The sequence below is a fragment of the Cetorhinus maximus genome, chromosome 10 (genome assembly GCF_964194155.1).
Source record: "Cetorhinus maximus chromosome 10, sCetMax3.hap1.1, whole genome shotgun sequence".
NCBI classification, from domain to species: domain Eukaryota; kingdom Metazoa; phylum Chordata; class Chondrichthyes; order Lamniformes; family Cetorhinidae; genus Cetorhinus; species Cetorhinus maximus.
Window position 1 is genome coordinate 57,366,929 of NC_135888.1, and position 24,893 is coordinate 57,391,821.

At 42.9% G+C, this 24,893-nt stretch overlaps 1 protein-coding gene across 3 annotated transcripts in view; it reads right to left on the reverse strand.

Moving 5' to 3' along the window:
- The window catches only part of LOC144685709 (transcription elongation regulator 1-like), a 103,301-nt gene extending 82,562 nt beyond the window's left edge, over window positions 1–20,739 (reverse strand). For all 3 annotated transcript variants that reach the window (XM_078550515.1, XM_078550514.1, XM_078550512.1), the window contains exons 1-2: window positions 20,586–20,739; window positions 9,315–9,543 (exon numbers count right to left, since the gene is read on the reverse strand). In XM_078550515.1, the coding sequence (XP_078406641.1) occupies window positions 9,315–9,543; window positions 20,586–20,698 (342 nt within the window). In that variant the 5' untranslated portion in view covers window positions 20,699–20,739. The remainder of the gene's footprint in view (window positions 1–9,314; window positions 9,544–20,585) is intronic.
- Window positions 20,740–24,893: the final 4,154 nt, after the last annotated feature.

A 24,893-nucleotide genomic window follows, 5' to 3' on the forward strand; every position in this document is an offset into this window, starting at 1 on the left:
TGTTCAAAGAAACTGTCCCGAATACACTCTGAATTCTTGCTCATGTCTACCTCTGCCAATTTGATTTTCCCAATCTACAAGAAGATTAAAGTCACCCATGATTAATGTACCGCCTTTTTTACATGCCCTCATTATCTCCTGATTTATTCTCTGTCCTAGAGTATAGCTGTCAGGGGGCCTATAGACAACTCCCATCAGTGTCTTCTTCCCCTTGTTATTTCTTACTTCCACCCATATGGATTCTACATCTTCCAATCCAAGATCATTTCTTGCTATCGTACTTATTCCATCTTGTACTAACAAAACTACCCCACCACCCTTACCTTCCTGCCTGTCCTTTCAAAAAGTCATATGCCCCACAATATTTAGTTCACAGCTTTAAACCCCTTGTAACCATGTCTCCGTAATGTCTGTGAGATCATACCCATTAGCCTCTATTTGTGCCGTTAACTCATTTATTTTGTTCCGAACACTACGTGCATTTAAGTAAAGGGCCATTAATTTTGTCTTTTTACCATTTTTCCCCCCTTTGACTCTATTTGCTGCTGTTTTTTTATGTTTGTAACCCTGTCCCTTCCTGGGTATTACCGAAATAGCTATTCTGCAAGGCTGCCGTATTCTTTTGCTTTGTAAGCCTACGGTATCCCCTGTCTAGAACCCTCCCCGCCTCTATTTAGTTTAAAGGTCTCTCTAAAACCCTAGTTATTTGGTTAGCCAGGACACTGGTCCCAGCACGGTTCAAGTGAAGCCTATCCCACCGGAACAGCTCCCTTCTACCACAGTACTGGCGCCAGTACCTCATGAATTGAAACCCATTCCTCCCATACCAATATCTGAGTCACGCATTTAACTCCTTGACTTTATTTACCCTATGCCAGTTTGCCTGTGGCTCAGGGAGCAATCCTGAGATTATTGCCTTGGACAAAAGCTGCAAAAGAAAAAAGGCATGAGTTGCACAGAGTTAACAGCATCAAGGAAGTGTGAGACTGAAGCCCCTGTAAACAACAGAGACACAAGTCATATGGTAGTGACCGTTTTGACATACATGCCAACTCAAGGTATAGCCTTGGTAGAACAACAAGGCAATTATCAACCAATCGAGTAGTTAGGAAAGGAGTTTTACCCAATATGGAACAGTGCCAGAGCTGGAAAAGGCTTTGAAGTAAGAACTTGTAAGACCCCAAAGCACACATCATCGAGAAGAGAAGAAAATAGACTTCAATCAACAGACAAGCAACACAGTCAACTGGAGATCAAGGACCGGTGTTCCATACTGAATGCGACTGCTTACACTGTCTTTTGCTAAGTGTCACAATTTGGACAATTGTAACAAACTTAATAAATTCTGTGAAGCTTATGAAAATACGCTCGTTATTCAGAAATAGAGATAGTTTAAGTAAGTTATGTTGGTATTTGTGGGTATTAGGAATGAGTCTTAGCTTTAATGTTTAATTTTGATTTATGTTTCTGTGTCTGTGTGTGAAGAAAAGTCAAACTGAGTTTTAGTTTTAAAAGGTGCCAACATTTCTAATGAGTGTTTTACAGCTGTGGCAGCTAAGCTAAACAAACAAGAGTAGAGAAACCGGGCTGTTGCCTTGCAACAGGGGTCCAGAGAGGCAGGTCCCTCCACAGACACACACAGAAAACTAAAGAAACAGCAGTTTGATGTGGAAGCTGTTGGGGTTCAGCTGGTTTTGAAGGCAGCTGCCAAACAGAAGCCACCTAGAAGGGACAGACAGCCAGTCCCAAGCTAAAATTAGTTGAAAGTAGCTGCCAGAGGGAGACTAAGCAAAAGGGACAAATAGCAAGTCCCAAGCTAAAGAAAAGACCCCAAAATCCAGGGGAGTGGAAAAGGAGAAAATCCTAAGCATGCCTTCTCAACAAAGGAAGGACAGGAACCTGGAAATGGTCCTATTAATGAAGTTATGAGGAAGGGCAGAAAGGCTCCAAGCTTCAGATTTAAAGAGACAAAAGCTGCAGAAAGCAGATTTAAAGCGAGAACAGCTTGCAAGAGGCAAGAAGGTCCAAAGAGACAGCTGAAGGTCTGTAACTCTTTGCTATGGGCATGCGAAGCAGTGGTGCACTGTTGACGGCTGAGTCAGTGAGAGAGAGTGCGAAGACAGCTTGATTGCATGTGCTGACCCAGGGAAGAGGAACACCAGAAGGGGAGTTTGAAACCCTGGAGGTGAACCTTTGTGGACAGCGTCTGAGAGAAAGCGTGTGTTTAAGAGAAGATTCTAAGGTGAGTTTTTGGAGATTGGAGATCTCCAAAGTGGAGATTGGGAACCCTCATGCGAAGGACGGAGTGCAGTGAGACTCGTTGGCTAGCGGTATGACAAGCATCTGGGGGGAGTTGAGGAGAGATTCATAGCACTTGGTTGAGGTGGCATCTGTCACTCGGTTTCAGAATGTGGTGTGTCTGGCCACAGTGTGCCTATTCTTTTTCGTGAGCTGTGGACTTCCTGTGAACATTAAAGTATAAGATAGCTTTGTAACTTGTGCTATCCTTACAAATCTGTATATATCTGTAAAAGGTAGAGTTGTGAGTGAAGGAGTAAGTAATATGGTTCATCTTTTCTTGTTTCATAAATGTTTTACACTTTTGTTGGAAGTTCATTAGCTGACTCTGGTGACTCTGTTCAGTAGCTCCTCTCCATGTATCTAAACAAACAAAAATAAAAGTTAGGATCTATTAAGCTGGGTTCCACTCTGGGATCAGGCTTGTCCAGTGGTAGCCTCAGCTGGGGATCATAACACTTGTACCCAGTGTGGTCTGTGGCAAGTTTAAACTGAAACACCCTTTTAGATTAACTCTCCCAACTTAGATATATTACAAGTACAGACCAAGTCTTACAATTAAATGAAAGTAAACCTCAGACCTTATACTTCCACCACCCTCTGGAGAAGAGAATTCCAAAATCTAACAACTGTCTCAGAGAAGAAACTCATCTTCGTCTTACATGGGAAATCCTTATTTTTAAACTATGCCCCCTAGTTCAAGATTCCCCCAAGGAGGAAACATCCTCCCAGCATCTAAACCGTCAAGCCCCCTCACAATCTTATACGTTTCAATAAGATCACCTCTCATCCTTTATATTCCCAATGGGTAAAAGCTCAACCTTTCCTCATAAGGCAACCCCTTCATCCAAGAAATCAGCCGAGTGAACCTTCCCTGAATTGCTTCCAATGCAAGTACATCGCTCGGCAACTAAGGAGACCAGAACTGTACACAGTGCTCCAGGTTCGGTCTCACCAACACCTGTACAGCTGTAGCAAGACTTCCCTACTTTTATACACAAACCCACATCCATTCAAGGCCAATATTCCATTTGCCTTCTGAATCATTTGCTGTACCTGCATGCTAACTTCGTTGAGATTCACATACAAGGACACCCAGATCCCTCTGTACTGCAGCATTCTGCAATCTCTCTCCATTTAACTAAGATTCTTTTCTATTCTTCCAAGTGGACAACCTCACATTTTCCCACATGATACCTGCCTGTCAATTTTTTTGCCCACTCACTTCATCAATCTATATCCTTTTACAGACTCTTTGTATCCTCGTTACAACTTGCCTTCCTATCCATATTTGTATCATCAGAAAATGAGGCTGAAATAGAGTCTGTCTTTTCATCCAAATCTTTAATATAGACCATAAATAGTTGAGGCTCCAGCACTGATCCCTGCGACATTCCATTGGTTAGTTTGTCAACTGGAAAATGACCGATTTATCCTGACTCTCTGCTTCCTGTCAGTTAGCCGATCCTCTATCCATGCTAATGTCATGCCTAGTAGAGGCATGTCCTATCCATAATTTTAAAACATGGACTGTAATGAGTTCGGAATCTTCCAGAACTAACTTTCATTTTAAAAAATGTATATCAGCAAGTGGCCAAGATGGATGTCAAAAGTCATGTGACTTTTGCAATTTCTGCCTCACATCTGGAAAGATCCTGATTTCAATAACCATGGGTGGGGGCCTCCCGCTTGAATGGATACACCAAGATGAAATCCACCTGCAAGATTTACATTTGCTATCGTTTGTGGACTCACATGAAATTCAAAATTATAGACTCTTCGACTCCCTGGCTGCGAGCTTGACACTCAACAAAAGAAAGCTGCAGAAGCCAGCTTATCATAAGTATGAACAGCCCACCCTCTCCACCAATCCATTCTCCATAGTGTAGCAATGGCTTCTTGCTTGAAACCATTATGGGTGGGCATTGAGTATTTGATCAGGCAGTCACCTAACTGACTGTATTCAGATAACAAATCGATTATCCCAAGAACCAGAGGGAAACTGGTCAGTCTGCAGAGAACACAGCAACTGCAGAAAAGGGCAGTAACACCTACGCCTTTTAAAATCTGGAGAAGGCTATACCTTAGAGTCTCCCAGCCACTCCTTTTTAAAGCCCACCAGTACAGAAACTTTACCTCCTAATAGGAAAATCACAGGTAACCAACTTTGTGAACTACTACAAAAGCCATCTGAGGAAATCCTGCAACAATACTGATACTTGATTCCAGATATTGGAACCACCTAGACTACCCACCTGGAGTGAAAACACCTTCTTTATCAGGGTGGCAATGACTAAAACAAGCCAAATACTTGACTTACAAACTGTTCTTTTGTTAATAATTTGTCAAAGTGCACTAACTTCTGGAATTATGTCTTTCTCGAGGGTGTGTGCGCATGTGTGTTTATGTGTGAGTGAGACACGTACCACTTAGACTTGTGGCATCAGTAAATGAATAAATCCTCTTTATTTAAACTCATGAAAGCTTGCTGCTGGTAATTCAAAATTGATCAAATACTCAGGTTTTGTTCTCCAAAAACACACTGATTATGGACGGTAAGGGAAAGGGAACAAAGGTTCAGTTTCTCTCTCATCTCTGTCTATAACACAATATAGATGACCCCCAACACCTTATGTTCATATCTTGCTTGGAACCTTTTATGTGGCACCATATCAAATGCCTTTTGGAAATTCAAATACACTACATCTACTGGTTCCCCTTTAATCACCCTGCATGTCATATCCTCAAAGAGTTTGAATAAATGTATCAAACACAATTTCTCTTCAACAAAATCATACTGACTCTGCCTGATTATGTTACAATTTTCTAAATGGCCTGTTGCTAACTCTAGCATTTTCCCATTGACAGATGTTAAGACGAACTGATCCATGGTTTCCTGCCTTCTGTCTCCCTCCTTTCTTGAACACTGGTGTTAAGTTGGTGGTTTTCAAATCCGCTGGACCCTTTCCAGAATCTGGGCAATTTTGGGAAATTACAATCAATGCATCCAATATCTCTGCAGCCACGTCAGTGCCATTAGTTGTCCTCGTACTTTCTGTCTCATGATGGTTTTAAGTTCCTCCCTCCCTTTTTAGTTGATTTCCTACTGTTCTTGGGATTCTTTGTGTCTTCCACTGTGACAGACTCAATTCCTTTCTACATAAGCTTTTACTGCCTGTTTTAATATTTTTGCTAGCTTTCTCTCATACTCCAATTTTTCTCCCTCTTATTTTTTTAGCGACCCTTTGTTGGTTTCTACAATTTTCCAAATCTTCTGGGCTACCACCAATCTTTGCAGCATTGTATACCTTTTCTTTCAATTTGATACTATCCTTAACTTCATAGCTAACCACAGATGATGCATCCTTCTTGTAGCGTCTCTCTTTCTCAATGGACTTTTTCTTTGTTGAGAGTTATGAAATATCTCCTTAAATGTCTGCCATTTACTGTCTTACCTTTTAACCTATTTTCCCAGTCTACTTTAGCCAATTCTGCCTTCATACCCACATAATTGCCTTTATTCAAATCTCTAGTTTCAGACCCAATCTCTCACCCTCAAACTGAATATTATGTTATGTTATCACCACATTTACCAAGGGGTCCTTTACTATGAGGTAATTAATTAATCCTGTCTTATAACACATTGCCAGGTCTAAAATAGCCTGTTCCCTGGTTGGTTCTGGAACGTATTGTTCTATGCAACTTTCTTGAATACACTCTACGAACTCATCCACCAGGCTTCTTTTCCCAATTTGGTTCACCCAATCTATGTGAATATTAAAATTTCCCATGATTAATCCAGAGGTTACCACGTTTGTGGTTTTGCATTTTAATTTAGTCCCTAGCTGCTCAAACTCCCTCAGCGGAACTTCTTTCTTTGTCCTGCCTATGTCATTGGTGCCAATGAGGACTATGACAACTGGATCCTTCCCCTCCCACTCCAAGTTCCTCTCCAACATTTCCTTTACCCTAGCATCAAGCGGACAACATCCCCTGAACAATACTAGCCCCCACTACAAGTACATTATTTATTACTCACACCACTTGAATGGCTCCCTGCACCATGGTGCCGCGGTCAGTTTGCTCAGCCTCTCTGTCATCCCTGCTCTTGTTCACACAAGCTGCAAGCACCTGGAGCCCGTTGAACAATTGCAAAGGCAGAGGCGCCTCCACTTCTTTCCGCATCCCCATACCTGCCTCACTTATAGTCACACCTTCCTATCCCTGACTGCGGACAAAATCTGAGGACTGATCCTAAGGTGTGACTGCCTCCTGGAACAAAGTGTCCAGGTAACTTTCCCCCTCCCTGATGGATTGCTGTATCCAAAGCTGGGATTCCAGCTCTCAACTCAGGGCCGAAGTTTCTCGAGCTGCAGACATTTAGTGTAGATGTGGTTGCTGTGGAACATACTGGTGTCCACCAATGCCCACATGCTGCAGCTGCAAAACATTGTCCACCCTGCCTCTTTGTGTTTAATTTAACTAGTTAAGTTTCAAGTCTAGCAATACTCAACCATTTTCTCTAGTTAAACCCAGTAATTTAACTAGTTAAGCTATAAATTTAATGTAATATTTACATCTCCCCGGTACCAATTGAAACCACTGCCCAGGTTTGGAGGGATGGAATCTTATAAACTCAACCACCTACATGCCTAACTCATGAAAGCCTTGCATACTCACCAGCTTCTGGAGGTTGAAAAAAATGTGTAAAAAGCAGCACCACCTTCACCCTCTGCACTGAATTCCCACCTTCACCAAACTTCCAAGTTAGCACTCATGCCTTGTCACACTCCATACTCCCTCAATCTGTGCAACAGCAAAACCTGTCTACTTTCACAGAGAGCTGATGACTCCCACCCAAGTTGCAACTGCTAAGTCAGCTTCCTGCTACAGTGATTAACACCTGTTCACTTTCACTTGATCAACAGATAGCTGCCACTGCCAGGAAGTTTATGTTAACTTGGCTCCTTAACTAGTTTGCAGTTTTAAATGTCTGAAGTCAGAATCTGGCCACTAATCTAAATTACAGCTTGAGAAAACCTTAACAGAGAGATCCCCGCCTGCACCAAATTACCAAATTAACACTTGTACCTTGTTGCACCCAGGCCCCATCTCACTCTGTGCTCCCACACCCAGAGAAAAACCGAGGTCCGATTGCCTTTGATATAGTCGAGCCAAATCTGAAGAAGAATGGAAGAAGATACTCTCATGTCTGCAGCATTGGACTTAAGCGAGTAGAGATAGGGGCCATACAAGGGCTAATAACCAGGATGGGAGAGATTTTGTTGGTATCAAAGGAACATGATAGTGGTTGAGCAGGCCAACAATTGCAGGAGTCTTGCAGTGAACAGTGAAATGAACACTACGCAATTGAGATTTAGAAAAATCACCTTGAAGTGATTTGGGGAAAGAGGGTTTTTTTTTATCCCGGCATGAACATAAAAGGAAGCAGAGTTTCAAGGGGTTACAGGAATTTGGGTAGCAAGGGAAGCATGGAAATAGTGGAGAAATGGACTGTAATCAGGAACATGGGAGTAGAGAGGTCCCAGGGTGTAGGAAGGTGAAGGAAATAATTGTGAATAAGTGACAGAGCTTTTATGAAGGGAGAAGAGGGACCACAGGAAGCCAGTAAAATCATAGAGAATATGGCAACGTCAGTTGAAATGGAGATTAAAATTAGAGACTGAGGAAGGGAAGGTGGGAGAAAACCTTGGTGAGAACTTTGGTGATGGGAGTGGAGGCAGAAGACAACAAATATCTTAGAGGAGGGAAGAGACAGATGTGTAAACCTGAGGGGGGGGCCAGGGAGAAAGACGAGAGAGTAATGTGTAGAGACCAGGGTGTGATTTCATAAAGGTCACACCAATATGACAGTTTGATCATAGTTAACCGTTGAAAACAGGCAGGAAGTCTTTGTGAAGTAGCAAGGTGTTACCATCTGTGAGTCAACAGTCAGTCAAAACCATGGGTGACAAGATTATTAGGTCGTGGATGGCAAGAACTGTGCTTGCAAGTGAATGGACATTTTGCAAAGACATACTAATGCCCAATTCGTATGTTTTTGGAGTACAATTTCAGGGAGCTGCTTGTTTTAATTTAGGTTAATTAGGTTTGTGTGCTGGGGAAGTGACTCCATCACTTTTTGAGTCCTTGTTGGCTTGTACATGCAACCTTTGGATGAAGGCAGGGAGGGAGTAGAAGAGAACTGGAATGGAGATACACATGCCACTGACAGCAAGCAAATTTCAAACAGGTCAAACAACTTAGTCCTGAATTAGAGGGAAATTTCAAGCTTAGCCAATTCTGAGGTGTAAAAATTGTGATCTTAAAAAAAGGCAATGGGTATAAACTATGGATCTGTTCTAGAATTCACTGGACATTATAGCACACACAAAAGGGTGGGAAAAGGCTATGAAGACCATAAAATTCACCAGAGAAACAGGATACAAAGATGGATTTTCAGCTCGCATCAAAATTACACATCCTATCTACCCGTTTAGTTCAATACTTGAACTAAAATTTCAAGTTCTCCTCTCCTCCTTTGAGGGCAGTAACTTGAGCTGAGTTATGGTTCACACAGGGACCATTATGCCCTCTGGGAACACACCCAAGTGACCATTCTTCATGCATGAGTTAACTTGGGATGAATAGTGGCAGGCTGGGATTCATGAATGGCATCACAGTCTAGCCTGATACTGTCCTCATCCTGTGTCCAAAGAAATATTCTCTCTCACTGGGTTCAATGAATAGCCAGCAGAAGTAGGAGCCACAACTACTGTTACTCCTATCTGAACACGGGCACTAAGGCCAGCCACAGAATTTACTCACTGGGAGAGCGAATTGTAAATATTTCTAAATCAATGACATTAAACAAAAATGCCTCATCTATGATGGCTGAAAGCATGACCTGAAAAACATGCACAAGTGAAAGGTAACCAAGCAAAATGGCAACTGAGCCACAGGCCTTTGAGGAAAGAAAAGTCATTCGTTTAACTTCTACCCTCTGTACCTCCTACCTGTAAATGTGGTGGAGCCATAGGTGGTGGCATTCCTCCTGGGGGTGGCGGAATTGGTGGCATACTGGGGTCGAATGGTGGTCGCCCAAAAGGAGGACGTGGTGGGGGTCCTCTCATCATTGCAAAAGGCGGAGGTGGTGGACGTACATGAAGTGGTGGTGGACCCCGCAACATGGCATTTGTTGGAGGAGCTGGACCACGGAATCGTAGCGCTTGCTGGTGTGCCATCCTACCAGAGGAAATAAAACAAATAGATTTAACATAACAAAATAATTAATAGATTATAACACACAGGTTACCAACAGTTTCAAATTGCTAGGTTTCTTCCTGATCTCCTCCTTTTGCGGTGTGGGGAGGCATAGTGGTATTGTCACTGGGCTGGTATTCCAGAGACCCAGGGTAATGCTCTGGGGACCCGGGTTCGAATCCCACCATGGCAGATGGTGAAATTTGAATTCAATTATAAAAAAACACCTGGAATTAAAACGATTGTTGTAAAAATCCATCTGGTTCACTACTGTCCTTTAGGGAAGGAAACGTGCCGTCGTTACCTAGTCTGGCCTCTCAGGACTCCAGGCCCACAGAAATGTGGTTGACCACTAAATGCTCTCTGAACAAGGGATGGGCAATAAAGGATGCGACTCCCGCATCCCATGAATAAAGAAAAACAAATTCCACAGTTACCAGCCGCTCACCAATAGCATGACATGCTAAGCCTCAGCACTGGTGCACCAGAACCAAACAAATTTCCACAGACGTGCCATCTAGCTGAAGTCACTGGATAATGATTACAGCACTGACTGATTTTTAACTCCCAATGCAACTCATGCAGCAAAAATCAGGAAACAAACTTGGGACCCTGATCTTTTTGGCTATTGCCTCACCAAATTCTGCATTTACACACTTAGAAAGGTAGAAAGCCCTTGAAGAACACAGAATTACTACAAATTTGAGGCAGCCTTACTGTACATAGGAAAACAATGTTTGCTGTTTCTTGATCTCCTCAGATTCTATGTATGAAAATAAGGGCAAGGAACATAACAATGGTCCTAAATCATGAAAAGTTAGAACAAAAAGACATTGATCCCATGTATAAGCACAATTTTATGAACACGTTAACACAGATTTGGAGGAGAATGAAGAAGTTACCATAAAAATCTATAAGGTGCCTCGACCGTTTTATCAATAGACTTTCAAACGAGAGGGATTATCAAGTTCAAATCAGAGCATCAAGTGACACTGCAATCAATCTGAAGCAAAAAACAGAAAATGCTGAAAGCCTCAGCAACATGTTTTTGTTTCAGCTTTCCAGTATCCACACTTCTCTGCTTTTTGTTCTGTAATCTGCTCCGAATCAGCAATTCTGCTGGCGTGTATAAGTATCAAAACTATTCACGAACAAGGACAGCAATCTGAACCCAGAACAGAAGGGAGGCACCACTACCAGTGATGTAGTGACACAAGGCGACCCACCAAAAAAGGGAAGGGTTATCTAATGTTTACAGGAAAAGAGAATTATTGATTTAAGATTAAATATCTTAGTCAGTTTTATCCATTTCAGCTGCACTCTCATCTCCTTCAGGGTTTCCAATTTCTTATTTTTAAATCAGGACAAAGTTACTGTACAGAATTCCAGCTGAATCTTATGGGTGAAAAATTAATACAAAAATAATCTATTCTTGGAATTAATACCTGATGATGATAAACACTTTTTCCAGTTTTATTTTCTTTTACAGTTGAAATGGGAAACAACAATAATGTTACGAATTACAAGAGTGGTATAGAGTTAAATTCCAATGTTTGGGCGCTGGATTTTGGAGAAAAAAAATCACACCATATGATATGGAAATAAAATTCAGTAAAAACTGAAAGTCTGGAAACTTGGATATTTTAAATTAGTGAAAACTAGAAACAAGAAACCCCCTGCGGGCCCTACAGAATCAATCCTATTAAATGACTTTCTCCTCCAGGTCTCCACCCTCATGCCAGTCTCTTTACTGGTGTACAGTTCCACAGGTGGAAGCAGCACTTCTACTTCATCGCACTTACAGCAAGTACCAGCACACTGTTGCCTGAAGCCAGTTATCACACCCCAACTGTTGCCCTGGCTCAGACCACTTACCTCAGCACAGACTGGGTACTGAACTTGGAACCCCCTGGTCTGTGCATCCAAATGCCATGCCATGGAGTGTGCTCATTCACACTTTCTAATGGAACACTCTGCCAAATCGCTTAAGGACAATTACATCATTCAGCTGCTAGAGAGAGCCATTGGCCAATCACTCGCCACCTCAAGTTGATAACCATCAAAACTGAGCCTAGACCCTTGTATGCACGTCTGTTTAAACTATGTCTCCGACTGAAGGTCACTGTATTTTACAGGAGAACATGAACTGAAACACAAAAACTAAAAGGAATGCTCCCAAAGTACAACAGCACATCCCTGGCTCATGCTGTACGAAGTGATCTAACTCAAGCATGGTTGAAAATCAGTTAAATCTTATAACATGTTGATTGACAATCAAAACAGCTAAGTGCAATTGTAAGTTAAAACAAAACAACTACCATGTTACCCTCCCCCTCAAAAAGCATAACAGTCCTATGGATATCATTGCCGAAAGTACCATCAGTTCTCTACATTTTAGCACTTAATGTGCTGACATAGTGAATTTTCCAAGGTCACCAGCAGCCCTCTGGTATGTCAGTTAGTCATCAGTCTCAACACTAAATGTCAACAAGACATTTGACAGGAGAGGCATCATAGAATGGATCCATTTTTTGCACTCAAAATTTATTTTTTCTCTAGTGGAGTCAGTCAACGGTAAAAAGAATCAGAAGCTATGAGGGGCCAGCCCACAAGCCCCCCCCCACCCCACCCCGCCACTATAACATCGACATTGCTATCACAGCAGATATCACCTAATTCAATGTCAACAGTAATTGAATCTGGGATCTTCCTGGTCCCTTCCTGTAAAGTGCAGAACCCAACAAGTCGTGCTTTTACCAAGGGGGCATTTTTTGTTTCTTTTCTCCCCTCCCAGCTTGGCCTTTGGCTTGCCTTTAACATAGTAACAAAGATTGCTCACCTCCCCATGTGTTTGCACAAGGAGCAAGGAAGTAACAGGAATAAATGACATCGTAAAAATAGTGTCTGGAAAGCGAGAAAAGGAATACTGCCAAAGTCCAGGTCAATGATCATCTATCTTAATCCCCAGAGCACTATGTTTAATCAAGGTCAACATGATCCTTTGCTTTCTGTTTAATAATTTGTTCTCAGGATGTCGTCAATAGCGGCAATGCTGCATTTATTACCTATCCCTATTTAATCCAAGGGCATTAAGGGCCTGTCATTTCTTCTGAGACTACAGTCTTGTGTTATGGGTGGTGTGTTGCCTCCCTAAAGCTCATTTGTGAACTGGTTTGGTATTTACAACAATCAGGCAGTTTTTTTGCGGTCAGTGTACTGGACACCACAAGTTCCCAGGTTCATTGAATTTGATTTAATTCCATGCCATTTATACTCTCAATCCCTACTTGCTAGTCTGGTATTATAACCACTACACTGTTGCATCAGTTATGTTTCATACTGAACAAGAGCTTTTTTAAGGGAGGATTAAACTCTTTTCAGACTGTCAATTTGAGAGCAGAACAAAGTTTTAACAAAGCTTAGAAATAATATGCTTTAAAGATCTTTTCACCTCATCTGAATGATTCTTTTGATCATAAGGAGAAAAAGAGAGCCTATAAGTCTGACGTACAGTTCTGGGATGCCAGGAACCCTCTAATACCTCATCATGTTCCAGCAGAAGTCAAGGATGGCAGCAACCAGGAATAGAAAAATGCCCAAATCCAGATCTTAAAACACTGAGGTCAATGGTGCTGCTGCCCCATCTGAGATCTTTTTCCGGTCGGCAGGATGTGACGAAACGCTGGACAGGTTAGGCTTGTATCCACTGAATTTAGAAGAGTAAGAGACGACTTAATTGAAACCTTTAATATCCTGAGGGGTCTTGACAGGATGGATGTGGAGAGGATGTTTCCTCTTGTGGGAGAATCTAGAACTAGGGGTCACTGTCTAAAAATAAGGGGTAATTCATTTAAGAAAGAGGCGAGGAGAAATTTTTTCTTGAGTGTTGAGAGCCTTTGGAACTCTGTTCCTCAAAAGGTGATGGAAGCAGAGTCTTTGGATAATTTAAAGCAGAGCTAGTTAGATTCCTGAATAACAAGGGGGTGAAAAGTTAGAGGGTAGGCAGGAATTTGAGGCTGAGGTTACATTCAGATCAACCATGTTCCTATTGAATGGCGGAGCAAGCTCGAGGGGCCGAGTGGCCTACTCCTGCTCCTCATTCGTATGTTTGTATATTCAGTCACTGAGGGAGGTGGGTCAGGGTGACGCAAGATCAGAAAAAGAATCTAACCAGGAAGGTCACTAAAGGCAGTGCATTTGATGTAGTCTGCATGGTATTTAGCAAGACATTTGACAAGGTTCTACATGGTACATTGATCAATAAATTAAAATTTCCTGGGAAACTCATGCAAAGTAACAAGTTAGATCCAAAATTGGCTCAGTAGCAGGAAGCAAAGGTTATGTCCGATGGGTGTTCTTTTCTGACAGGAAGGCCGTTTCCAGTGGGGTTCTGCCGGGCTCAGTGCTGGGCTTCTTGCTGTTTGTGGTATTAATCAATGACTTACATGTGACTGTAATGAGCATGGTTAAGGAGTTTGGAGATTATATAACAATTGGTTGTGTGGCTGAGGAAGAAAGCTGTTGACTGCAGAAAGGTACCAATGATCTGGTCAGGTGGGCAGAAAAGTGACAGATGGAATTCAATCTAGAGAAGTGAGGGAATGCATTTGGGGAGGACAAACAAGGCAAATTCTGAAAAATATGGAAGAACAGAGGGACAATGGAGCACATGTCTACAGATTCCTGAAGGTAGCAGGAGAGGTACATCAGTCGTCAAGAAGACATATGGAAGAGATACTTTGCTTTATTGGCAAGAGGTGCAGTTAAAGAGCAATTAGGCTAAGCTAGAATTGTATAAAACGCAATCTCGACCCCAGCTCCAGCACTACCTATAGTATAGGTCACCACGTTACAGGAGAAATGTGATGGCACTCAAGAGGGGGCAGAAGGGATTTACAAGGATGTTGCCAGAAGTTGATCATTTTAACTATAAGGAGTGTTGGAATAGCCTGGGGTTGTTTTCTTTAGAACAGAGGAAGTTGAGGGGAGGTTTAAGTGTACAAAATTATCTAGGGTGCAGATAGAGTGGATAGGAAGGGCCTACTTCTATTAGCAGAGAGAACAACATTCAGGGGTCATAGGTTTAAAGGATTAATGGAAGGATTAGAGGGGAGTTGAGGAGGGGGTTTTTCAGCCAGAGAGTGGTGGGGGTCTGGCACTCCCTGTCCAAAATTGGTCAAAGAGACAGAAACCTTCATCACAGTTAGAAGACACTAGATATGCATGGACCAAGAGCTGGAAAGTGAGATTAGACTGGATAGTTTTCTTTCATTCGCAGCTGGCACAAACATGATGGGTCAAATGGCCTCCTTCTGTGCCATAAGTCATGTTTCTATGTAACCATTAGCTTACAAAGAAACATCAGGTAGCTAATTCAATGAATGAAAAATGTTCAATGTTTGTTCTTATCAACACATAGGCCATTACATCACCCAGACAGCAATGGGCTTAAACAGTAGCTCTTTGTTACATTGCAATTTACAGAAGAGCCATGAATGAAAATAAAATCACAAAGATGGGATGCATTCAACAGATCAACTGTGACATTGTCCTTAATACCCAGAAGCTTGATAGTGATTGGAGGTTGCTATCTCGCACAGCAAATTTTACTAAGGGAATTTCCAATCTTTAAATCCAAGCAAATAGGTTTCACCAGTGTGAAGTTAGCTGAAGAGGTGGAAAATATCAGTCAGCCTGCTTACTACTATCCAATGATGGCAGCTGGAATTCTGCATCTGAGGCCAAGATCTAAAGCCATGGACAAATACTACATTTGATTGATGAATCTTGATTGGAAGTGCAAGAGTGCCAGATCCATCAAAATAGCGTGCAATATCATACTGTGTGGAACTGTCAACCAACAGAATGTCTTGCCTTCATCCTTACCAACACTCTCATCCACCCCATTGCATTTTTAAAAATTCTTTCATGGAATGGGAGGATCACTGGCAAGATCAACATTGGTTGCCCGTCCCTACTTGAGAAGGTGGTGGTGAGCCACTTTCCTGAACCACTACAGTCCATGTGGTATAGGTACACCTTGTGTGTGTGTGTGTGTGTGTGTGTGTGTGTGTGGGGAGTTCCAGGGTTTCGACCCAGCAACAGTGAAGAAAAGGCGATATAGTTCCAATTCAGGATGATGCAGGGCCTTGGAGGGGAACTTGCAGCTGGTGGCGTTCCATGCCTGTTGTCCTTCTACATGGTAGGGGTCGTGGTTTTGGACAGTGCTGTCAAAGATGCATTCAGCTTCTGCAATGCATCTTGTATATCGTATATAATGCTGCCATTTGTACATCAGTGGTATAGATAGTGAATGTTTAAGGTGGTGAATGGGGTGCTGATCAAGTGGGCTGCAATAGCCTGGATGGTGTCAAACTTCGAGTGCTGTTGCAGCTGCACTCATCCAGGCAAGTGGAGAATATTCCATCACACTCCTGGTAGATGGTGGACAGGCTTTAGAGTCAGGTGGCGAGTTATTTGCCTCCAAATTCCCAGTATCTGATCTGCTCTTGTAGCCACAGTATTTATATGGCTGGTCCAGATCAGTTTCTGGTCAGTGGTAAGCCCCAGGAGGTTGATGGTGAGGGATTCAGTTATGGTAATGTTGAACTTCAAGGGGTGATGGTTAGATGCTCCCTTGTTGGAGATGGTCAGTGCCTGGCATTTGTGTGATGCAAATATTACATGCCACTTGTCAGCCCAAGCCTGAGCGTTGTCCAGGTCTTGCTGCAAAGGGACATAGACTGTTTCAGTATCTAAGGAATCGTGAATGTGCAATGTTCAGGACTAAGCATCTGCAAATATCCCCACTTCTGACATTATGATGGAGGGAAGGTTGATGAAGCAGCTGAAGATGGTTGGAGCTAGGACACTACCTTGAGGAACTCCTGCAGCAATGCCCTGGGGCTGAAATGATTCGCCTCCAACAACCACAACCATCTTCCTTTGGGCTAGGTATGATCCCAACCAGTCAAGCATTTTCCCCGATTCCCGTTGACCTCAGTTTTGCTAGAGCACCTTGATGCCACACTTGGCCAAAAGCTGCCTTGATGTCAAAGGCAGTTAATCTCAGCTCACCTCTGCAGTTCAGCTCTTTTGTCCATTTTTGGACCAAGGCTGCAATGAGGTTAGGGGCTGAGTGGCCCTGGTGGAACCCAACTGAGCATCAGTGAGCAGGTTATTGCTAGTCAAGTGCTGCTTGATAGCACCATCAGCAACATCTTCCATCACTTTGCTGATGACTGAGAGTAGACTGACACGGTGGGTACTAACCAAATTGGGTTTGCCCTGTTTTTTTGTGAGCAGGGCATACATGGGCAATTTTCCAAATTGTCAGGTTGTTCCAGTATTATAGCTGTACTGGAACAGCTTGGCTAAGGACGTGGCTAGTACTGGAGCAAAAGTCTTCAGTACTATTGCCAGGGCCCATAGTCTTTGCGGTATCAAGTGCCTTCAGCCATTTTTTAATATCACATGGACTAAGTTGAAATGGCTGAAGGTTGGTATCTGTGATGCTGGGGGCCTCAGGTGGAGGCTGAGATGGACCATCTACTCCGCACTTCTGGCTAGAAGGGTGTAAGTGCTTTAGCCTTGTCTTTTGCAATGATGTTCTGGGCTTCCCCAGAATTGAGGACGGGAATATCTGTGGACTGCAACCCATGTAGTCACAGGTGTTCCAAAATCTCCAATCACTCCAATCCTCAATCCAGTGCATGCCCAGCAGACAGAGATCTCCATCCAACTAGCTTACAGAATTGTGGTGGGACAATAAGCAAGTCTCTTCATGCTGGCACTGGTGCTAATGCTGCAGAGTGAGCAAACATTACAGGAAACAAGGATGACGGGGGAGTTCTGAAGGCACAAGGAGATGAGATACAAAAGGAAAATTAACCAACAGCTCTCTTCCTCCTGTTCAAGGGTGAATTTTAAGTACTGGACTCCTATCTAAGTGTTGGTTGTAAGAAAGCATAGCTACATTATGTTGGAGGTAAATAATCCTTTTATGATTAATTTAAATTTTTACTGTTAATTCGAAAATTCCGAACTCCATTTTACTCAAAATACTCTGCCCCCAGAACACTCTTCATCCTCTCAGACACTTATCATCTTACCAGCTCCCTTATTGTTTGAATGAATATACCAAACAGTTTGGTTCCCTCTTCAGGTCTTTCCCCATCACCACAATTGGGAGTTTGAAAAAAAGAACTTGCATTTCTGTAGCACAAATCACAACCTCAGTATATCCCAAAGCGATATACAGCAACTTTTCTGAAATGCAGTCGATGTTCTCGAAAACACAGCAGCCAATTTGCAAACAGCAATATCCAATAAACAGCAATGTGATAATGGCCAGAGAATCTGTTTTAGTGATAGTGATTCAAGGACAAATATGGGCCAGAACTCAGAATTACCCTGCTCTTTTTTGCACCGCAGCTCAGGATCTTTTACATCCACTTGAGGGGACAGATGGGGGTCTTGGTTTAACATATAATCTGAAAGACAACAGTGCAGCATTCCCTCAATACTGTACCAAAGTGTCAACCTTTAATTATATCCCAAAGCTGTGTATTGTGAAAATAGTCTTGTGACTCTCATTGTGCAAAGAAACACCAAGCTTCTGCAGGCCAATGTCTCAGAACACGCAGCATACACTTTCAATGCTAGGAGTCTCAGAGACTGTTGAAGATCAAGGTTCTATGCCATTCTGGAAAAGGCGGAAAATGAATTTTATTTTTACACTATGTCCCATTTGACTGGAGGATGAATTGCCATCATCATTCCTGTTTTTCTTTATTGCTGCCTCAGTTGAGGGCTGAGATTAAGACAAAAATCTGAAACTTTAAACCAAGTGCTCAAGCCCAGTACCAAAAACAAAAAGCAGACTCCCTCTGGAATCACAGGTTGTACAATTAAATTCCAGGCACCCTTAAGTATTGCTGACAAGGACAAAGGTTTCAAATCACAAAAATTTTTTTTTAAACTGCAGATATTGAATCGCAAACAGTTTAAAAACACCCTCACTTGAATAGAATAACTTATTCTGTTGCCATTCTTCACTTTACTAATTCCTCAGGTCTCAGATGGAGCAGACATGTCTTCTCCACTACTCAAGCTTGCTGTCCTCTTCAATGGACACCACCTCTTTCCCCTCAACATTGCATAATTCTTCATAAAACAGCAATGACTAAGTCTTCAAGACAGACCAAGACATTAATACTGCTCCAACACAAGTAAAAGCTGATATCTCTGACCACCATAACCTCAATCACCCCAATTTTGTGAACACTGATATTCAAAATGTTCCTTTACTATTTACTTTACACTCCCCTCAGCCCCAGCTGCAAATTGCCCCACAAGTACTTCACAACATAATCTAGGCTTGAAGCTCCAATGGGTTTGCTACATCATCAAGTGATTGAAACATGAAACTGGGGCCCTTTCTGCCCTCCTGGCTAGATGCATAAGAGCACCAGGGGAAGAAAAGCAAATTTCATCTGGTATTCTGCCTAACATCTATGCCTTAACCATCATTAACCCAGATTATCTGGTCATTTATCTCACTGCTGTTTCTAGGAGCGTGCATGCTAATTCACTGACTGTAAAGCACTTCTGGTTAAATGTTACATAACCGCAAGTTTCTATGAAAGCATATCGCTTTCCCTGCAGAATACAAATATGCTAATTAAATCCAATGACAATTCGCAATTCCTTGATTTATGCAATTCTTTCAACTTTGCTCGGTTCACGAGGGCCTCTCACCAAGTAGGGAAGTGGATGACACCTCACTCTCTCGTCAGCAAGTGTCAATTCTTTAAAAATCCCTCTCCTTTTCCAGAAATGCTCACCTTACAATATTTCCACCCCTCCCACCAAATCAGGTCATCAAATGCATGCAAAACAGGTCAATGACGATTTTTGTTAGCAAAATGTTTCATCCAACTTCCCAATTTCACATATCTAAACATCTAACTTCAAGCATCATCTGACAGAACTATTCAAGGGAAAACAAAAACAATTTTACAATCGATATTTTAGTACTGAGTCTAAATCAGCGACTGAGGGGCCAGACTTAAAAAAAACATAAAGCTTGCCATTCCTGATCATTATCCAATGAACTCTGAGCTTTGCACAACCAATCAAAAACAAAGGATGCTCATTATTCTCTATCTGACCTAGACCTGAACACTTAAGCATGCAGTTTTCATTTAACTGGGCCACTTGTGTTAGCAATGGCCGCCTTTCAGGCAACCATTTCTTAGTTGCTCTTATCCAGGTAGCTCATTCCCACTGCCAATCCATTAGCCCTGGCAAAAAGAGAAAAAAAAAAGTCCAGTTGCCCGTTTCTAAGGTCACTGACATGCAACGGGGTCTGGTACAACTACAATACACTCAAAATAGGCTCTCTACACAAGTTAGCGCTGGGGGGACTGGCTCTGGAAAGATACCCATACACCAGAGAAAACACGCGATAGCCACAGGGACAAATAAATTATGTAAAATCCTCCAATGGCCGGTCTGAAATGACACCCCCCCCCCCCCTCCAAAATCAGATTCTGAAGATAAACGAGAAGTTTTGGAAAGGGAGGTGAAAGGTTAATAATTAAACATGGCTGCTTCATGTACACACACTGCCTGTGTGAAGTTACTGGTCAGACCTTCTAGGTAATGTGAGCAGAGTTCTCAGTGGTGTATTACCCCTTTGGGGAGGGGAATGGAACTGCTGAGCCCAGTAATAAGGGACAGCCGTGTCCTCCACCCCAGCTTCCCTTCCCCCAAACATGCCCCCACTCCCCCCGGTTTCCCCTGCCGCCAATCCCCACAGCTACCCACCCCCAGCTTCCCCCTTTTCCCAAAACTACCCCCTAGTATCCCCTCTCCGCCAGCTCCACCCGCCTCCTCTCCAGTTAAAACCCCTCAGGCGGTCGGGGCCTGAGGCCTGGCCAGTCTGCTCCGACTCGGCGCTGGTGAGTCGTAGGAAGAAGACGTATTTACACCAACATCCCGGATTTAGTCGCTCCACGTACCGGGCCTGGTTAGAGGTGTTGCTGTTGGGTTTTGGCTGCTCGTTGGCTCCGTCCGCCTGCGCTTGGCTCGGGTGTAACAGGCCATCCTGCATCAACAAACTCACGTCGGCCATGATGGAGAAGCAATGGGGGGAGGGGGGGTGTGAAAAAAAATCTGCCGCCGCCGACCACGAAACGCAACCTAACCTGCTAGCCGCGACCCGCCCCGCCATCTCATTGGTCGCTCGCCTCCTGCTCCGATCTCTGAGTGGTCAGACCGCTTGTCATTGCAACGGCTGGGCCAGCACGTTAGGTTGCAGTGCGAGACAAGAAGTGATGCCATTCAGCTTCCGGGAGCCTCATGCTCACTCCTCCCCCTCCCCCCCCCCAACTTATGTGCTGCTGTCTCCTGTACTCTTACCCAATAGAGAAAAATGACCCATTTTTTGGTGGATCACAACTAATAAGGAACTAAACCATAGAAAAAAAACTTGTAAAGTTAAATAATAGTGCTGTTACCTGTGCCTACTATGTCCTTCAGTCCTTGCAGTGCCCACTAGCTGTAGAAACATAAGATTTAAGAATAGGAGTAGACCATTCAGCCCATCGAACCTGCTTCGCCATTCAGTAAGATCATGGCTAATCTTATGCCTCAATTCCTCTTTCTCACCTGCTCCCTGTGTCCTTTCATTCCCTGTGAGATCAAAAATCTATTGGTCTCAGTCTTGAATATACTCAATGATGGAGCAGCCACCACCACCTTTTGTGGTAGACAATTCCAAAGATTCACAACCCTCTGAAGAAATTTCTCCTCTCAGTCCCTTATTCTTAGGCAGTGCCCTCACCACCTCCCCTACCACCTCTAGTATCCTAGATTTCAATGTCTATCCTTCCAAGTATCTTCAGAATATTACAAAAGCAAAAGACTGCTGAATCTGCTGGAAATCTGAAATAAAAATAGAAAATTGTGGAAATGTTCAGGTAGAACTTCAGGTCAATTAAAGGTCATCAACCTGAAACGTTAACTCTGTTTCTCTCCACAGATGCTGCCTGACCTGTTGGGTATTTCCTTCAGAATCTTGTATGTTTCAACACAATCACCTCTCATTCTTCTCAACTCCAGAGAGCATAGGCAGAATTTACTCAGTCTCTCAGCATGGGACAATGCTCTCATCCCAGGAAACAATCTAGTGCATCAGCAGGCACTGCATGCCACCAGATATGGACAAGATCATGGAAGAGAGGCAGCCAGCTAGAGTGACCACACCCACAGCTCTGCCCAATCTGTACCTGTAAAACTGCCAGGATTGAGTATGTGGAAGTGTGCAATATTTTGGGGTTGCTTCCACCTATCGAGCATATCCAAAATTCATCAAGCTTTCCTCAGTTTCATTTTAAAATATGTATTGCTCTTCTTGTTCAGATCAGGCGAGTGCAGAAGGAAGAAGAAATGTATACCTTTAATGTTGTAAGTTGCTTGACAAATGGACACTGATGGTAGTAGGCCATGAAAGGTTTCCAGCCCTCCCAGAAGGTCTCGGAGTCTACTGGAATTTAAAGTTGATCTCCTGGTGTGAGCAACCCAGGAAATAAATCTATGTAAACAACAAAGTTTGTCTGCTGACTCCCGCTTTGTCTCAAACTTTAATTCAACAACAGCTTGCATTTATATTATACCTTTAACTTAGTAAAACTTTCCAAGGCACTTCACAGGAATGTAATTAGAGAAAAAAAATTATACTGAACCAAAGAAAGGGATCTTCAGACAGGTGACTAATGGTTTGGTTAGAATTAAGTTTTCAGAAACATCTTGAGAGAGAGAGTGAGATGGATAATTTCAGGGAGTAAGGGAATTCAAGAGCTTAGGGTGCAGAATCTTGAGGGCATGGCTGCCAATAGTAGATTGAAAGAGCCATGGAATCGTTTCAGAAACAATTGGGGGCCATAATGCACAGTGGGACAGGCCATAGGTTTCTCAAGATGGATGAACCAAGATGGGCCAAGCTGCATTCCCCATCCATGATGATCTTGTGGGTCAGAGACTCTTGTTTCCCATGCCTTCCTGATTTTTAGGCTTTGGAGCCAGAACTCTTTAACTGATGACAAAAACAGAATTACCTGGAAAATCTCAGCAGGTCTGGCAGCATCAGCGGAGAAGAAAAGAGTTGACGTTTCGAGTCCTCATGACCCTTCAGCAGAACGTTCTGCTGAAGGGTCATGAGGACTCGAAACGTCAACTCTTTTCTTCTCTGCCAATGCTGCCAGACCTGCTGAGTTTTTCCAGGTAATTCTGTTTTTGTTTTGGATTTCCAGCATCCGCAGTAGTTTTTTGTTTTTGTCTTTAACTGATGATATGAGCTACCAGGTAATTTTGAGATAAAGTTTTTCATATTCCCCAAGGGACCGCTGGTTATCTTTTTAGTATAATGGGGAGAATTAGAGACCAAGGGAGAGATTTAGTATAAGATGGTAATTCTAAGTGTGTGATGTGCCAGTGAGACACGGTATAAACCAACACAGGAAGTGGTGTGTTGTCTCATGATCTTGCTCTCTCTTGTACAACCTCATGGTGAGATGTAGCTCACAGTAAGATGTGTTCCAATAAAGGTAACATTTTCCTTATCTCAGTAGGCTTTGTAAATATTCTGTGTTAGCACAATGAGACCAAAAATGTTATAGGCAGCAAGTGGAAGAACAAACATGGAAAAGTTTCTGTCATGACTGGAAAGCTTTGAGAAGGTCACATGTCTCCGCTAATCAGAAGCTTGGTTGAATTGGCGCCAAAGATTTAACAGATATTGCTCCACATCGGGCCTCCAAGCAAAGCCAAGCGACGAGCAGGTCATTATGCTGTTATATGCAATCGGTGGCTGTGCAGACAATATCGGAGTCAGGCAAGGGAGCAACGAAGAAAAAGCTATGTATAATGAAGTAATAAAAGCACTCGATCCTACTTCAATCTGTGGAAGAATACCATTGTCAAGCGGGCTAAATTTAACAAGTTCACCCAACGACAAGGGGAAAGTATTGATACATTTATCAATGATCTGCATAGACTTGCAGAGAAATGTGAATACGGCAGCTTAAAGATGAACTAACCAGGGACAGAATTGTTGTCAGAGTCTTGGATGAACCATGGTCTGACCACTTGTAGTCGAGAGATGATTTAACCTTAACAAAGGCAAGTCAACTGAGCAGACAAGCTGAGGTCAGGAAGCAAAATCGATCGGTGATTCAGGGTGACAGGCAGCACCATATCCTAAAATATTCCCAGTGGAGTATGTTAACTTTAAAAGCAGTGAGGTGGCTGTAAAAAAGCAGGAGAGGTAGGAAGAGAGCCTTTAAACTGCTCCAGTAAATGTAATCAGTGTCGCAGAAAAAACTTGGGCACAAAAATTGTTCTGCCAAAGAGGCCGAATGCCATTTTTGCAGTGTCACAGTAAGAAGAAAAGCAAAAAGAGAAGTCTTTGAAAGGTGTTAAGATCCATGAAATAGAAGATATCGATGATCTTGAGATGCCTTTCCTTGGAGAGATCCAGGAACCAAGCGGAAGTTACAGGTGTGCTGATATCCTAGTAGAGGGTAACAAGACACACTTTAAGTTCAACACTGGTATAGCAGTTTCGGTTCTTTCCGATGCTGAACTGTGGTTGGAGAAAAGTTCTCTTCAGCCATCGTGCAAAAATACTACATGGGTCAGGAGGTATTGAACTCATGGTCATAGGACAACTGAATGCAATCACTCAATATAGAGAGAGAAAAATCGCTGAAACCTTATATGTGATCTTGAACCAGAGCTATTCACTTGCAAGCAGGAAAGCCTGTACCAAATTCCATCGGATTTGCAGAGCAGAGGAACTGGAAAGCCAAGAAGATCAGCCTATAAACTTCAGAGCTGAATTTCCACAGCTGTTCACAGAACCAAGACAGCGTATGACATCATCCTAAGTCCTGAAACTAAGCCTGTGTGTCTGTTTACACCCAGAAAAGTTCTCATCCACTCTTGCCAAAAGTAAAGAAGGAAATTGACTCTGTGTTGAAGCAACACCTACAGGAAGCAGGACCTACACTTCACAACAAATGTGAATTCTCACAGCCAGCTGTCAAGTTCATTGGACATATTGTGGATGTGTCCGGTATCAGAGTTGATCCACAGAAGACAAGAGCAATCCAGGAGTTCCTCATAACGGGACAGCTTCAGAGATTCATGGGTATGGTAAACCGAGATGGAAAGTTCATGCCCAATCTAGCTGTCATCAAGGAGCCAATACGTCAGCTATTCCGACAAAACAAGACATGGTGCTGGGCAGAAGCAAGACAGAGGCCTTT